At 37.2% G+C, this 17,139-nt stretch overlaps 3 protein-coding genes across 20 annotated transcripts in view; 1 reads left to right on the forward strand and 2 right to left on the reverse strand.

Moving 5' to 3' along the window:
* Positions 1 to 5,526, reverse strand: part of cnrip1a (cannabinoid receptor interacting protein 1a) — a 12,684-nt gene extending 7,158 nt beyond the window's left edge. The window contains exons 1-2 of the mRNA NM_001003607.2: positions 5,297 to 5,526; positions 3,804 to 3,948 (exon numbers count right to left, since the gene is read on the reverse strand). Coding sequence (NP_001003607.1) covers positions 3,804 to 3,948; positions 5,297 to 5,475 — 324 coding nt within the window. The 5' untranslated portion in view covers positions 5,476 to 5,526. The remainder of the gene's footprint in view (positions 1 to 3,803; positions 3,949 to 5,296) is intronic.
* A 1,677-nt stretch (positions 5,527 to 7,203) lies between these two features.
* Positions 7,204 to 14,490, reverse strand: fbxo48 (F-box protein 48). 7 transcript variants are annotated; one of them, NM_001328025.1, is made up of 5 exons: positions 14,413 to 14,490; positions 14,027 to 14,162; positions 11,328 to 11,540; positions 10,386 to 10,413; positions 7,204 to 8,188 (listed from the first exon to the last, which is right to left on the reverse strand). In NM_001328025.1, exons 2-5 carry the CDS (start codon positions 14,114 to 14,116, stop codon positions 8,172 to 8,174), a joined length of 348 nt encoding a protein of 115 aa, NP_001314954.1. In that variant the 5' UTR covers positions 14,117 to 14,162; positions 14,413 to 14,490; the 3' UTR covers positions 7,204 to 8,171. The 7 variants fall into 7 exon arrangements, with proteins under 7 accessions (NP_001314954.1, NP_001314953.1, NP_001314952.1 ...); XM_087234999.1 differs by having other exon boundaries at positions 7,253 to 8,188; positions 14,027 to 14,141; positions 14,413 to 14,478; XM_087235000.1 differs by having other exon boundaries at positions 7,253 to 8,188; positions 14,027 to 14,154; positions 14,413 to 14,478.
* Positions 14,491 to 14,675: 185 nt separating this feature from the next.
* The window catches only part of aplf (aprataxin and PNKP like factor), a 38,167-nt gene continuing 35,703 nt past the window's right edge, over positions 14,676 to 17,139 (forward strand). For 6 of the 12 annotated variants that reach the window (XR_015475467.1, XR_015475468.1, XR_015475471.1 and 3 more), the window contains exons 1-2: positions 14,686 to 14,839; positions 15,021 to 15,116. Coding sequence is in view for 4 of the 12 variants with exons in the window: in XM_087234991.1 (XP_087091117.1) it covers positions 15,024 to 15,116 (93 nt within the window). In the remaining 8 variants the exon portion in view is untranslated. Of the gene's footprint in view, positions 14,840 to 15,002; positions 15,117 to 17,139 lie in introns of all 12 variants that reach the window. The other 6 variants (XR_015475469.1, XR_015475470.1, XR_015475474.1 and 3 more) reach the window with 2 other exon arrangements.

Raw genomic sequence — 17,139 nt, forward strand, 5'->3', positions numbered from 1 at the left:
GCCTCCGCACCGGCCATACGATTGTGCCATCGAACTCCTCCCAGGCACTTCTCCGCCAAAGGGTCGATTGTATTCCCTTTCTGCTCCTGAGAGAGAGGCTATGGACCGGTATATTCAAGAGTCTTTAGAAGCCGACCTCATCCGTCCCTCTTCCTCTCCAGCCGGGGCTGGGTTCTTCTTTGTTAAAAAGAAGGATGGTTCTCTGCGCCCTTGTATTGACTACAGAGGCCTTAATGACATTACTGTTAAGAACAGGTATCCTCTGCCTTTAATGTCTTCTGCCTTTGAGTTATTGCAGGGAGCCAAGGTCTTTACTAAACTAGACCTCCGTAATGCCTATCACCTGATCCGGATACGTGAGGGGGATGAGTGGAAGACTGCGTTCAACACACCAACGGGGCATTTTGAATACCGAGTTCTACCCTTCGGGCTCACCAATGCCCCTGCAGTCTTCCAGGCCCTGGTGAATGATGTGCTGAGAGACATGGTAAACAGATTTGTCTTTGTGTACCTTGACGATATTCTTATCTTTTCTGAGTCAGAACAGGTACACACTCAGCATGTCCGCCAGGTGCTACAGCGGCTGCTGGAAAACCAGCTGTATGTCAAAGCGGAGAAGTGCGTGTTCCACAGCAAGTCTGTTTCGTTCCTGGGGCATATTGTCTCGACGGAGGGCATTAAGGCTGATCCCGCTAAGGTAAGGGCCGTTGCCAAGTGGCCAGTCCCTGACTCTCGTAAGGCTCTGCAGCGGTTCCTTGGATTTGCCAACTTTTATAGACGGTTCATCCGGAACTTTAGCTCGGTCGCTGCACCCTTAACGGCTCTCACCTCACCTAAGGTACCGTTTATATGGCACAGTCAGGCACAGGAGGCCTTTGATATTCTCAAGTCCCGTTTCATCACTGCTCCTGTCCTTTGTCTTCCAGATCCTAAACGGCAGTTTATCGTTGAGGTGGATGCCTCGGAGGTCGGGATAGGCGCGGTCTTATCTCAGCGATCCTCTAGGGATGGGAAGGTGCATCCGTGTGCCTTCTTCTCTCACCGTCTGAGCCCAGCCGAACGAAACTACGACATTGGTAACAGAGAGCTGCTGGCGGTCAGGCTGGCCCTGGGTGAGTGGCGCCACTGGTTGGAGGGGGCGGCACAACCGTTCTTGGTCTGGACGGACCACAAAAATCTAGAATATATCCGTTCAGCCAAGAGATTGAGTTCCCGTCAGGCCCGATGGGCACTTTTCTTCGGACGCTTTAATTTTTCCCTCTCGTACCGGCCTGGGTCCAAGAATATAAAACCTGATGCACTCTCCCGCCTGTTTGATGTGCCAGGAGGAGAGGCTACCCCCGAAGCCATCCTTCCTAGAGAGGTGGTGGTGGGAACTCTCTCCTGGGACATCGAACGGCGGGTAGAGGAGGCCGTGCGAGGAGGGGGAGCTCCAGAAGGGTGTCCAGAGGGAAGGCTATTTGTGCCAGCCAGTTTAAGATCCGAAGTACTCCAGTGGGGTCATGAGTCCAGAGTAGCCTGTCACCCAGGAGTCCGGAGATCGCTGATCAATATCCAACAGCGATTTTGGTGGCCTTCAATGGCCCAAGACGTCAGACAGTTTGTATTGGCTTGTTTTGTATGTGCCCAGAATAAGACATCTAATCGGCCACCCATTGGTCTGTTACGTCCCCTTCCCATTCCCTCTCGACCCTGGTCACATGTGGCTCTTGATTTTATCACTGGCCTACCCCCATCGAGAGGTAACACTGTAATCTTAACAGTGGTGGACCGTTTCTCTAAAGCGGCCCATTTTATCCCTTTACCCAAACTCCCATCAGCCAAGGAGACTGCTCAGGCGGTAGTTGACCACGTCTTCCGGATTCATGGCCTTCCGATGGATGTGGTCTCTGACAGAGGACCCCAATTTGTCTCCCGGTTTTGGAAAGAGTTCTGTAGACAGATCGGGGCCTCTACGAGTCTGTCCTCAGGTTTTCACCCCCAGACCAATGGGCAAACTGAACGAGCCAATCAGGATCTTGAGAGAAGTCTCCGCTGTCTGGTGTCTCAAAATCCGGGCTCTTGGAGCCAGCAGTTGTCTTGGATTGAATATGCCCACAACTCCCTGCCGGTAGCTTCTACAGGTATGTCCCCTTTCCAATGTTCTGTTGGTTATCAACCCCCTTTGTTCCCCGCTCAGGAACCCGATGCCGCTGTTCCGTCTGCCTTGGCCTTTGTCCGAAGGTGTCGCCACACATGGAGGAGGGCTAAGGAGGCCTTGGCCCAGGCTTCCAGACGAACTAAGAGGGCGGCTGACCGCCACCGGACTCCTGCTCCCCTTTTTGTTTGTGGTCAAAAGGTTTGGCTGTCTACAAGGGACCTGCCTCTCCGTGTGCCTTCTCGCAAGCTGGCACCCAGGTTCATTGGGCCATACCGAATCACTAAAGTCTTGAGTCCAGTGACGGTTCGGCTCAAGCTTCCTTGCACTCTTGGTCGGGTTCACCCTGTTTTTCATGTATCCAGGGTAAAGCCTGTTATCAAATCCCCACTCAACCCTGTTACTTCCCCGGCTCCACCTCCCCCTCGTCTGGTGGACGGCACTCCGGTCTATACTGTGAAGAGACTCCTTGACCGGAGACGTCGTGGTCGGGGTTTCCAATACCTCGTGGACTGGGAGGGCTATGGTGCGGAGGAGAGGTCTTGGATTCCGGCACGGGACATCTTGGACCGGTCGTTGATCGTGGACTTCCATCGGCGGCGAGGTGAGCCCCTTCTGGGGGCGCCAGGTGGCGCCCCTGGGAGGGGGGGGTACTGTTAAGAGTATGGAATCACTTACCTGTTTGCGTTGTCTTTGTGTGTTTGGAGCACGTGGGTTTGTTTTGACAGCTGGCCACGTGCTTCTTGTCCGCGTGCTTTTTGTTTCCCCGCCTTAGAGACCTGGTAATCAATTTGCGATCCTCTCCTTCACCTGTTGCTGCTTGATTTCTCCCCTATTTAGTCTCCTCTCGTCTCTTGTCTTTCGTCAGTCCGTTTTGCATGCTCGTGAGGCTTGTAAGCTAATATCCATTGTGAGTAATCTGTCTTGTCGTGTCCTGTTTCCCCAGACTCCAAGCTCCTGCTTGTTTTGGTTTAGTTTTTTCTCTCCTTACTTTATTTTGATACTTTGTCCTGTCATCCGGCTCGCTGTGGTTTGGTCTGGCTGTCCCATTCTCACTACTGAATCTCCACCAAGGGAGAACGTCCAGCAGTACCCCGTAAGGCTCTTCTTCTCCGGTGCTGGCCGAGCGTCTGGTATCGCTCTATCGCCCCCTGGCGGTATTATCCGGAACTCCCCTTATTACTTTCATCTCTCCTTCTGCTGCCCAGTGAAGCCTTGGGAGCGCTCTCCTGCCATCTGGTGGTAGCGCCCGGAACTGCGCCGATTTCTGAGTCCAGTTTTTTGAGTTTTGAACTGCCTTTTGAGGATATTTTGTGTTTTTTTGAGAAGAATAAATTTGTTTCACCTGCATTTGAATCTGTTCCCTTTCTACCCTGACAGACATGTCATCTAATAGAAAGCATTTGATTGGTCAGAAGATTTAAAGAAATTCTGAAGTACAAAAATGATTCATTTAAGCAGAAGTGGCAAGCTAAAAATTGCATGTTTCTATCTTCTAAATGCAAATTTTGTCACTGTTTTTGGAGCACACTGGCTTACAGATATCCTTAAGACTAACATCTTGATAGTAACATCTTTAAAGCTTTAATTTCGATTTCATGGGAAGTTTAATCTTCGAAATGAGCAACTTAGCATCTACCCAACTCTATTGTGTTAATTTTGTTACCTCGATGGAGACCTGCACAGGTTGTCTGTCTCCACTCTTGGTGTGCGGGACGCCCTCAGTGTCGTAGTTGCCGATGTACACGATCTGCTCTTCATCTCTGGACTGCTCCTCCAGCGGGAAGGTCTTTCCTCCGATCCCCATCGTGCTGGAAAACACACGCAGACAAGCAGTGTATTTACAGTCAATCAAAGCCCGTGGTTCAGTTTTTAAATATTGTGTTGCACATGTAAAAATCAAGTTTATGGCACATATGTACATACAGTTGAAGTCTGAATTATTCACTACGCTTTGAATTCCCAAATAATGTTTAACAAAGCAAGGAAATTTTCACAGTATGTCTGATAATATTTTTTTCTTCTGGAGAAAGTCTTACTTGTTTTATTTCGGCTAGAATAAAAGCAGTTTTTAATTGTTTAAAAACCATTTTATGGTCAAAATTATTAAGCAAAATATTTTTTCGATAGTCTATGGCAGAGGTTCCCAAACATTTCAGCCCACGACCCCCAAAATGGCAATGCCAGTAACTTGCGACCCCCAATATCCTCTGAGGTGGTTAAAAAAACAGAAACCTTGCAGGCAATGGCACACACACACACACACACACACATAAACCCAAGTCTATTCTTTGTTTATTTTTTTAAATGTATGTGATTGCTGTAAATGGGCCAGAAAGTTTAACCTGGTGTTATAAAATCAACAATTGCTGTGACTTTAATGCAATGTAATTACCTTGCAATCCAATAGAACGAGTTACTATAAGCTACAATAGTAACTATAAAGTATATAGTAACTATAAAATACAAATTTTTTCTCTTTAGTAGGTTATGGATCAAATATAGTAATTCTTATGGTTTAATAAAAAAATTAATAGATTTTTGGAAATCACCAGGCGACCCCCCTTCATTGTCTCGTGACCCCCCGGGGGGTCCCAACCTCCACTTTGAGAACCACTGGTCTACAGAACAAACCATCTTTACACAATAGCTTGCCTGATTACCCTAACCTGCCTAGTTAACCTAGTTAAGCCTTTAAATGTCACTTTAAGCTGTATAGAAGTGTCTTGAAAAATATCTAGTCAAATAATATTTACTGTAATCATGGCAAAGATAAAATAAATCAATTAGAAATGAGTTATTAAAACTATTATGTTTAGAAATGTGTTGAAAAAATCTTCTCTCCGTTGAACAGAAATAGGGGGGATAAACAGGGGGTCTGGGGTTGTTTATTAAACATATTTTACATGTATTCGTATATATGATATATTTACATAATTGTATTACATTCTGTCGTAGGTTCAGACTATAAATATCGTACTGCACGTTCAAAGCAAAGCGGCTATACAGTAGGCTAGCATATACTGTACATATTTCTTACGTGTATATACTGTATCTATGTAATATATTTTATCAGGCAGGGTGCACCTTTCGACCTTGTTTCTAATGACAAACATATTATTTACATTGTAAAAGAAATCCAATATCAGACGGACTTACGTGGCCTCGGCGCTGCCCGGTTTCGTGATCACCTCGATTTTGTATTTCGATCCCGTCAGCAATTTGATCGTCCTGGTCTGTCCGAACCTCGTCCCGTCCACCTTATAAAACACGGGTCCGTCATTGGGCTGGATTTTCAACGAAACGGCGATGTTTATTACCGCGGGAACGTCAGCCATGACTGCTGGATAACGGAGGTCGGTGTGTTTCCAGGGCTCCCGGTGTCACTCGACGGATGCAGGACCGATGCTCCCAGGAAGCTGTTTGAGAGATGCCGTGACGTCATCATCACACATTATCACACCCATACCGTAATCCAGAGCATATTTATATCTGACAGATTCTTGGATTATTTTGATAGTTATTTTGGAAATATCACGGATACACAAGTACATTTTTCCTCTTGCTGTATTTGTGTTGTTATTTTATTTTTTTCTCTTTTGTTTCTACCTTTTTTCCACCCTTTTTATTTATATGTGTTTATATTATTTTACCTGATCTGTTATTATGATTGTTGCTATTATTTTTGTTTGTTTGTTTGTTTTATGTAAGATTGGGTTTTGTATGTCTGGCATATTTATATCTATATCTATAACATTTCATACCACTTTGGTTTTTTTAATTGCATAATAATAACTTAAAAAAATTTATGCATTATTAATATTTTAAATCTATTTCTAACTCTCTCACAAAAAAAGGCTTTGAAAACAACTTAAATTTGTAAATTATGTATATTTTTTCTTTATATGATGATGTATATCCCCTATTTATCTGTTTTACTTATTTATTTATCTATTTATTTTTTGGGTTATTTATTTATTTTCATTTCCTTCTTAATACTGTACTGTGATTGTATATTTTCGCATTATTCATAATAAAAAAATTATTTCAAACAGTAGAAGTGTCTTTATTATTATGGATTGCGCATGTCAACAAATGCGGTGTAAAATAGGATATATATAATGTTTAGATTTTTTCTACACGTGCTTTGTGTTCTAGGAATAATAAATATTGTAAATGGCTTATCAGGCATTAGATATACAGATCCTAATCCTATTGTGTTGTTGTCCATGATAACAGTCCCTGTCCAATGTGCTGAAACTGTGGAGTCGAGTAGGCCTAGCATCTGCTTTCATTTCATTTATACAGCGAGCTTGAAATATTGATATAAAAATACATGGTATTAACACAAAGCCACAAATATATTTCATATGGATTTTTAAAAATACAACGAATTTAAACAAACAAACAAACAAACAAAAAAAAAAAAGATTTTAAGGAGTGCATACATTGCTTATGCATTTGTATGCATTCTTTTCACATATCAAAAGTGTTATATTTATATTTAAAGCTGCACTTCTCCTGGTAGTTCACAAAAAATATTAATTTCATATAAAATAAGTGAACCTTACAAAATATTTTATTTTAGATAGTTTTCAAGAATTTTCTAATTTCCAATTAAAATACTTTAAAAGTAAAATAACTAAAACATAAATAAAAATATAAACATCTTTAAACATATATATATATATATATATATATATATATATATATATATTATTTAACTATTTTAAACTATTAATTTATGAAAATGACAAGTTATTCATAAATTGTGTATCATTTAACCAGTATATTTATTATTAAAAGTAATATTTATATATACTATTTAATTATTACTTTGAATAAACTTATATTTGAATTTATTTTATTTATTTTTATATACTCTGAATAATTTTATATTATGTGATCATGCAAATTATAAACATTAATAATTATAAATAATAAATCTTACTTTTTTAAGTTGAGGTTTTCTAATATTTATATTTAATTTCAGCTTTGTGTGAAAGACTATAGTATTTGTAAATAAATCTTCTATTGCTTATAATGAAAAGGGAGCTTCACAGATGAACTTCACAAATGAACTTTTGTTGGAAATGGCATAAAAAATGCTGTTGATTGGCTAAATGTTGTTTTTAAAATCAAACATTCCTCTCATTTCCCAATATACAGACTTCTCATTGTATTTCAATGTCTGAAATAAAAATATTTACATGGCAAATATTTTAATAACAATATGTAAAGTGATTATATAGCGGCAAAGCAGACTGGAGGAGTTAAACGAGAGTACGATGCACTCTAATGCTGGCTTTCACACTATTCCTTTATGTTCATAATTTTTTTTTGTACAAATTTAAGTGGATTGAACATAAAACAATAATGTTGTCCTCCCAAAACTCAAGAATTTAGTAGATTCAGCTCATTTTAAATAAGTAGTTGAAACAAAAAATTTTTAAGTATGCATCAGATATGATTTTAAATAATATATTAGCTTTCATAAAATAACAGCTGCAAGGTTAAAGGCAAATCACTTTTGGCAGTTACTCTGAAAAAATAAAAATAAAATAAAATAAAATAAAATAAAATAAAACAAAATAAAATAAAATAAGAGCACAATTTAGTTGATCCATAAAAAAGAGCTTCTATCAATAAAATGATTGCATCAAATGAAACCTAAAAAACCTCACAAAGTCTCAAGCTAGCTAATACAACTCAAATTTGCCACATGATCCTCATCATCATCATCATCATCATGTTTTGATTGCCAGTCTTTGTGCTTGTTTTTTTTTTTTTTCGCAACACTGATTGTGGAACATCCCTTAAAACCATTTTCCCAGGATGCATCAAGTGCTCCAGTGGTGATATATTAGAGTCTGTAGATTTCTGATTTCTCTATCTCTCCAGCTCTGCCTCCAGTATCTCCCCCCAGGTCTCCACATCTAGAGGACACATGCTGTTGGCTGGAAGCTCGTCAGCGGAGCGGATGTTGCTGTATCGGCCCTTCAGCCACCTCCTCTTCACACAGCCTTTCCTGTAGTTACGCACGAGAGTGACCTGAAAGGGGAATTGCAGACATTAGTAAACGGCCAGATGATTCGTTCTGTAATCCATTAGATTTGCATTTAAACAACTGGCAGAAGTGAGTTTGAAATTTGATCAATAGATGAAACCAAAGCAAAAAATAAATGATATAGGTATGAACTATCATAATTCACAGTGTAATATATATATATATATATATATATATATATATATATATATATATATATTCATTCATTCATTTTCTTTTCTGCTTAGTCTCTTTAATAATCCGGGGTCGTCACAGTGGAATGAACCACCAACTTACCCAGCATATGTTTTACACAGCCGATGCCCTTCCAGCTGCAATCCAGAATTTGGAAACATCCATACACACTCATTTACACACATACACTTTGGACAATTTAGCCTACACTATTCACCTACAGCACATGTCTTTGGACTGTGGGGACTCTGGAGCACCCAGAGGACCCATGGGAAGATCATGCAAACTCCACATGGAAATGCCAACTGACCCAGCCAAGGCTCAAATCAGCAACCTTCTTGCTGTGAGGCGAACATGCTACCCAATGCGCCACCGTGCAGCCCACCACTAATATATATATTTATGTTAATATATTATACACATATACAGTTGAAGTCAGAATTATTAGCCCCCCTGTTTTTTCCCCCAATTTTTGTTTAACGGAGAGAAGATTTTTCCAACACATTTCTAATCATAATAGTTTTAATAACTCATCTCTAATCACTGATTTATTTTATCTTTGTCATGATGACATTAACCGTAAATATTATTTGACTAGATATTTTTCAAGACACTTCTATACAGCTTAAAGTGACATTTAAAGGCTTAACTAGGTTTATTAGCTTAACTAGGCATTTTAGGGTAATTAGGCAAGTTATTGTATAATGATGGTTTGTTCTGTAGACTATAGAAAAACAAAATAGCTTAAAGGGGCTAATTAATTTGTCCTTATTTGTCCTTCTCCAAAAAATTAAAAACTGCTTTTATTCTAGTCAAAAAAAAAAAAAAAAAAAAATTAAAATCAAAGGGGGGCTTATAATTCTGACTTCAACTGTATATATATTTGTGTGTGTGTAAACCTGTATGCGTGTGTGTCTGCAGTTAGACCCCTTTGTATGCCTTTTTGTCTTTGAAGTAGACAAAATATTTTATTTATTAAAAAAAATACTATCATTATATATTACTATTACTATTTAGTATAAATTACAAAAACCTTATATTTAAAAAAATACATAAAATGTTATTTTAGTAATATTTATCTAATATTATACTGTTTAAATTTTTTTTCATTTATAATTTTTTAAAATGTTATATCTGTGATATACATTAGCATCATTTGCTACATTTACATTTTTTTTCTAAAACTTAAAATCTGTTTTATTTTAGCTTTATTTTAATAAATAATGTAATAGTAATAGTTAATAAAGTATCTATAAATATTAGAATAATGTTAATATAATAATAAAATGATAATATTATATTATTTATTTATTTATTTTCTTGTCGGCTTAGTCCCTTTATTAATCCGGGGCCGCCTCAGCGGAATGAACCGCCAACTTATCCAGCAAGTTTTTACGCAGCCGCAACTCATCTCTGGGAAACATCCACACACACTCATACACTACGGACAATATAGCCTACCCAATTCACCTCTACCGCATGTCTTTGGATTGTGGGGGAAACCGGAGCACCTGGAGGAAACCCACGCGAACACAGGGAGAACAAGCAAACTCCACACAGAAACGCCAACTGAGCCGGGGCTTGAACCAGCGACCCAGCGACCGTCTTGCTGTGAGGCGACAGCACTACCTACTGCGCCACTGCTTCGCCTATATTATATCCTATATTATATTATATTATATTATATTATATTATATATATTAGATCATATTATATTATATTATATTATATTATATTATATTATATTATATTATATTATATTATATTATATTATATTATATTATATTATATATTTGATCATATTATATTATATTATATTATATTATTAATAATTGTTCTGATCAACACTGATCAACTCAATAAATTTATGATTTTTAATTTAAGGAGGGTTAAAACATTTTTTTTTCATTTTGAATGAGATACTGTAATATATAGGAAGTGACATCATCTGAAAAAAACAGGCAAATTCTTTTCTCATCCAATCAAAATAATTAGTTGTAAACCTACATTGTAAGTTCACAGTTGAATTCCCTTTCTGTATTTCATGAGAGAAAAAAAAGAGCAGAATTAGGAGGAACATAGCAAGAGGAACTTTGTTTCCAGGCAGAAAATCATTTAAACGGACAGTTCACCCAAAACTGAAAATCCTGCCATCATTTATGTACTTGTTTCAAACCTGTTTAATTTATTACTTCTGATGCTGAACACAAAGGAAGATATACTGAAGAATGTTGGAAACAACAACATAAGGAATAAGTTGCTATGATTTCAGACACGCCCATGCAGAATGTAAATGTAGATGTTGTTGGTTTGCATTGACTCACAGCTCTGACTTTCATTTTCAAACCGTCTGCTAGTTATTTTATTTCCAAGATCTGAGGTGAACGATCTGCTGCTGCTTTCAGTAGTATTACAATAAATGTCATGTAATTGAAATACATTTAAAGTAACATTGGTTGAATTTAACAATGAATAAAGCACATAATCAGTACCTGAGGTGATCTTTGTCATAGTAGTTTATGCTGTTCTGCTGCGATGTTGTGGAAATAGAGACTGTTTCTAAAATAGAAGCTCTGCATGTTGCAGCCGCAAATGGTTAGGACAAAAACTCCTTTAACGTGGAAAAGACACCTTTTATTGCGTGTTGCATCACTGTGGTTAGAACATGGTGAAAGCATTTTGTAGTGTAAGCACATACAGTTTGTTGCCGATGAGTGTATATATGATATAATAATGTAGATCAATGGGATCCAGATTCACAAATTCCCAGAATGCATTGCGCTTCAACGGACACATTCCGACAACGTTCTTCAAGTTCAAGTTTGGGGATGCCATAAAAGTTCAGAAACACTTGAGTGAGAGTAAATGGTGAAGATTTTTATTTGTTTTTTTTGGCATTTCTTTTGGGTGAACTATCACTTTAATTGTAAATGTAATAACAACACAAACCTTCCACGAACACCCATCCAGCCGGTCCCCGTTCACCTCCCTCCGGCAAACCGCCAGCCCTGTGAGGCAGTGGCTCCTCCACAGGTGATCGCTCCCCTCGATGATGTCATTCCAGTGTTTACAGGTGACCGAAGCTCGACACAAACTCCTGACGTCCAGCTCACCGAAGATCCTCACGCTCATCTCTGCAGGAAGAGCCTCAGAGAAATCCCGCTGCAGCAGATTGAGGTAAAGTTAGTTTTGTATTCAGTGTTTCTCCCTAATAATATAACTAAACTTTTTTTTTTGTTTCAAATTCTAAATCATAGGTCTGAAACTGAATTCCTAGACGGCCACAGCTCTGCAAAGTTTTGCTCCAAAACTAATCAAATAAAACTGATCCAACTATTCAAGGTGTTCAAGACTATTAACCAGTTAAACTCTGCTGCTATTTGGGGATTTCCGCCTGGATTTTGCCTACCCAAATTTAAAAGCTTTCCAAATCCACATGCAGAGGTGTAAATGCAAAAATTTGGTATAATTTTAAAGAAAACCCTTTGAATTTTCATAAAACACGATTGAAAGTGTTTAAAATAACTGTATATGTTGTCTGTGTTATAATAAACACCTAAAAAAAAAGAGGCGCTTTTTATATTTTTTTATGAACTCAAATTTGAAAGTGTATACCTTTTAGGTTGTGTGTGGTCTAGCGTGCTGTAATTAATTTTGGTGGTTCCTGCACATGTCTGTAATCATAGGAAAATCGAAAAATGTCTCTACCATAATCTATGCAAAAGTTATTTTATTCCAACTCATGAGAGGTGCTGTACAAGCCACAGGGAGCGATCATTGTTTTCATATTTCACTCTTCTTTTGTTTGATCAAACATAATTCACTGTGTTTGGACCACATCAGACATATAAAAGGATTACTTATGCACATCACCTCAAAAACAGAGGAGAATGGCCCTGAAGGGTACAGCATAAGGTAAGAGATGACAGCTGTCTGTGCTATCTGGGGCTGCTTACTGATCATAAATGTATTGTTTTCACTTCTGCGCCATGGAAACACGGCGATTCATTCGGCAACTGTTTGGCATATGAATATAATTTAGTAAAAAGATTTCTAGAACCGTAAGAGCACTGGCATGAGCTTTCATTTGAGCTATAACTTGTACATGTGTCATATATGAACCACATGAAAATGAACCAATGTAAAATACCCAGCTCGGGTTTCCAAAATACTGTGTATTTAAGTGTAAATAACTTTTGTACAGTAGAATAAAAACCAAAGTGATGCATATGTGCATAAAATAAAAAGCGAAAGTCGATGGCCGGTACTGGGTCCGCAGAGTTTAACTGACTATTAAGCAGGTTTTAGTAAGAGGTAGTTGGAGCTTAGCTTTACAGAGCTGTGACCCTCCAGGAATTGAGTTTGAGAATATATTGTTCTAAATAGTGAAACCATATTATACACCAAAGACTATCAAAATACAACTTTGTCCAACTTCATAGTCAATTAAATAGTGCTATTGTTGTTTATTACATGCAATTTTAGACAGAATATTCAAAGTTGCATGGTAAACAGTATAGACACCCTTTCTCTCTCTCTTTATTCATTCCTTCATTGACTTTCTTTTCGGTTTAGTCCCTTTATTAATCAGGGGTTGCTACAGAGGAATGAACCACCAACTTATTCAGCATATGTTTTACGCAGCGGATTCCCTTCCAGCTGCAACCCATCACTGGGAAACTCTCCCTTTTTTTAACCTTCAAATACTAGGCATTTTCAACTTCCATTGTTACAACACACATAAATAAAAAATTAAATGATACTAATTGAAATGAAACACATTCGGGGGGTCAATCCATATAAATTGACAGACGTTTAGAGAGCTTTGAGGCACTTTTCGGTTTGTTTGTTTTACATGTTTTATGGGTTTACTATAGACACCATAGACTGTAAAAAGATAGGGATCCTGTCACATGTTGTCATTGTTCAAAAATAAACAACTGTGGGAATATTTTTTATTGTTTTATTTTTTTTTTATTAACCATAAGTTAAAGTACAAACCATGACGGCATATTCAACAGTCCAATACATATAGTATTAGAGTTGATTTAAAAGTACATGATTGGGAACAAAACACACACACACACACACACACACACACACACACACACACACACACACACACACACACACATACACACACACACACACACAAATAAAAAATAAAACTCATTTAAAAAAAGGAGGTTGGGGGGGGGGGGGGGGGGGGGTGAGAGTCTTAATCAAGTAATATAAACGAGTCCAAGGTGTGTGAAAGTTTACGGGCATTTCTGTTCGTCATGAAGTGAGAAGTCCTTACAAACATCTTCAGATCATTCCTCCATCCATTAAAGTGGGGTTTCACCTTTACAAATTTGCATCTATGAATGAAGTGTTTAGCTAGAATAATTAGATTATTTACCAAAAAGTCTAGGTCCTTGCCCTTTAAAAATATACCAACTTTGAAAGTGTATATTTGTCTTTGTTTGTAATGCAGCCAGTACTGAAACTCCCTCCATAAATGTTTTTAGAATTTCACATTGAAAAAAAAAAATGTTCTACAGTTTCAATATCTTTCTCACAAAAGCTGCATGAATTGTTTTCCCAGTTAAACTTTTGATGTAAAAAAAAAATATTAGATGGATATAAAGTGGGAATGTAAACTTTACCTCAATCTGGAGCGGATCCTGAAGCCCGGAGCAACACCACCGGGTCAGCTTCTGGCCTGCAGACGGCGCTGCTGCTCCTTCTACAGACATTCTGCATTGCTCGGCCACCCCAAACCTTTATTAAACACCTGTTATTCTTATGACAGAAGAGTTCAATCACAAATCTAATGCTATTTAAGGTGTTAAAGTTTAAACAGCGAGTGTAATTAACATTCTAGGCCTAGTTTTATAAGCAGATGCACCGCCGACAATGTAAATCTAGCTAAACAAAGACTAGAACAGATTTTAAAAAACAAACCCAAGATGTTCGCGTTTATATGTCTATTTGAGGTACGATAGGTAATGATATTTGTGAAAATATTGTGGTAATTTGTGAAAATTCATACCGAAAGCAGCGCTGACAGCTGAGGGTTTAAACGTCTGGTTTGTTTACCCCAGAAACGTCACTAGACAAGCCTCGCCCCGTACTCACCACGCATGCGCGTCACTTTATGAGTTATTTTAAGTCAGAAGTATGGTTTGGAAAATGTATTACTTAAACGTTCAATATTCGTATTATTATATGCATTTTTGCTAATTTATGCGCAAACGTTTAGAAAATGTCTATCGTGTGTATTGAAACAGCGCATGCTCATAGTTTGAGCTGACCGGAAGTCCTTATTCTCGTACGAAAAATAATTATTATTCAAATTGTACTACATTCTGGCGTGATCACAGTGTTTCTTTCGCGTTTTCTGTACTAATGAAGCAGCGATCAGTTTGCTTGCTGTTTGTAACACACTAACGCATTCATCTTAGCCGTCTAAATCAGCAGTAAGTAACATCTTGAAGTTAGTTACTAAATGACAGAGTTTGTATAGATCATGTAAAGTATGGAGAGAGCAGCGCATGCGGGATCAAGATAAGCTTTAGAACAGTTGCATGCACTTTATGTCCTTATTTAACCAGCATTCACTTTGATTTTTAATTAAAATAGGTGTTTTGTTCTGCACAGATCATGCCAGGCTTTGAGCTGGAGCAGGTGGACGGTGGCAGTCCTGTGGATCTGCCCTATGGAGAGACTGTCCTGGGCAGAGGGCCATTTCTAGGGGTGCAGTACATTTTCACCTATATGGCTTAATCATATATGTATTAAATTATTTTATGTGTTCTTAACAGTGTGCCAGTTATTAGGTTTAAGTTGATAACATGGGTGCCAACTTGGAAGTACAAGGTTCTGTTTGCTTTCTAAGCAGATATAAGATCTAGAGCTGTGAAGTTTTTACATTCTGTATAGTAAATATTATATGGGGAAACAAGTCTCTTTGATGCATAAAAATAACAGAGACATGTATGTTTATGTAAATTTATTCTAAATGTGCATTATTAAAATCCTCTCAAGTTTGTAAGTGGGTATTTTAGGAGTAAAACAAAGAACAAATGCAGATTGTCTTCATAATTATATATATATATATATATATATATATATATATATATATATATATATATATATATATATATATATATATATAAAGCTTTTTTATTCTTAATTTTCTTCTAATTAAGCATACAAGGCAATTATAAATATATTTATTTATTAATACTATTTAAGCAGGCATTATTTAAGCAGGAATATGGTGGTTAATTAATCACATTATTGCTCAAACTATTTAAATTTCATTTGATTTAAAGCAGCTATACTGTAAGTGATCGATAACATGCTAATGTTTATTGTTGTAATCAGGACCCAACAATTAAATTGTTGGCTATTTCACCGTAAAATGTAAGACTTTTTAAAGACATTAAACCTGCAAAAGTAAAATATTTTGGCCCGCTGAATGTTTTCTACTTGTTACTTTAGGGCAGAGTTGCTCAAAGTTGGCCCATGGTAAACTTTGATTTGGCCATCCCATCTGAGAAGAGATTTAGAACGAAGGTTGCATCAAATGTCTTCAACACAGATGGACATTTCTAATTTAACGTAACCTTTTGTTTGTTTGTTTAATTGTTGAGCTACAAAAAAGTCAACAGGAATTAAATGTTTCAATTAAATGTGCATGAATCAGATTTTTGAAAATGTAAATACTGTCACTCGAAGATAGAGGACAACACCTAAGTCATCGGCGAACAAATCAAGCCAAAGGCAGGTTCAGCTTGACTTGTGTATTCAGCATTAAACAGCATTGTGTTATAAATGTATTTATGTTCTTAGTGTAAGAAGTTCATTTTAAAAACTGTTTAAAAATATATAATTATTAATATGATTGAAGTATTTTTCTATTTATTTTTCAATATTAATAAATTAGTAAATCACCATGACAGCTTTATTGTAATAGTTTGGTAAGCGCTGCTTTAGGGTCTTCAACCAAATCTGTTACTTTCAGTTTAATGCAGGCCATTTATCTTCCTGCGATGAGCAACCAAGTCCTGAAGATGGCACTCAAACTCTTACATCTGAGGGTTAGAAATAAGACACTCATATCTCATGAACTGATGTAAATAAATAGTTTTTATCGCATTAACAAATGTCTGTAGTGATCGTTAAAGCAACATAAAAGAAGATATTTTAAAGAATGTTGAAAACTGATAGCCATTGACTTCTGTAGGAATTACAATACAGTGGAAGTCAGTGGCTAAGTTTTCAACAGTCTTCTCTTTATATGTTATTCTTGTGTTCAACAGAAGAAACGCAAACAGGCTTGAAATAACTGGAGGCTGAGAATATGATGACAAAATATTCTATATAGTTTCAGTTTTTTTTATTTGAATGTAATAATCTTCTTTTGGTATTGTTTTTGATCATGATTTCATGTAAATTCCTAATTTTTTTTTTTGTTGGATCCCAGGAAGAACAGCCACAATGTAAATAGTGGATGTTAAATACCCTATAAAATAAAAAAGTTTTTTTTAGTTAATGTTTGTTCATTTTGAGACCACCCATCAATCATTTATTGTGTTTAAAATAAGCCTAATAGACATCTAAAAATACTAAACTACTCATAAAATAAACAGGAATACATGACTACACGTGTGAAGTCTAAACCTTGGCATTTGATGACTATAGTCTACTTTTGGGCTATTCTTAGACATCTGTTAGATTTAAGGCCAAATATAGTCTTGCTTTAGCCAACCTG

Source organism: Danio rerio, chromosome 1 (assembly GCF_052040795.2).
Source record: "Danio rerio strain M-AB ecotype USA chromosome 1, GRCz13ab, whole genome shotgun sequence".
Lineage (NCBI taxonomy): Eukaryota > Metazoa > Chordata > Actinopteri > Cypriniformes > Danionidae > Danio > Danio rerio.

Coding starts and splice junctions, on each gene's coding strand:
- fbxo48 (NM_001328024.1), bottom strand. CDS start 14,116: ATGTCTGTAGAAGGAGCAGCAGCGCCGTCTGCAGGCCAGAAGCTGACC. Junction 11,541..14,026: donor AGGATCCGCTCCAGATTGAG/GTAAAGTTTACA, acceptor AATCTGCTGCAG/CGGGATTTCTCTGAGGCTCT. Junction 8,189..11,327: donor TGGATGGGTGTTCGTGGAAG/GTTTGTGTTGTT, acceptor TTCCCCTTTCAG/GTCACTCTCGTGCGTAACTA.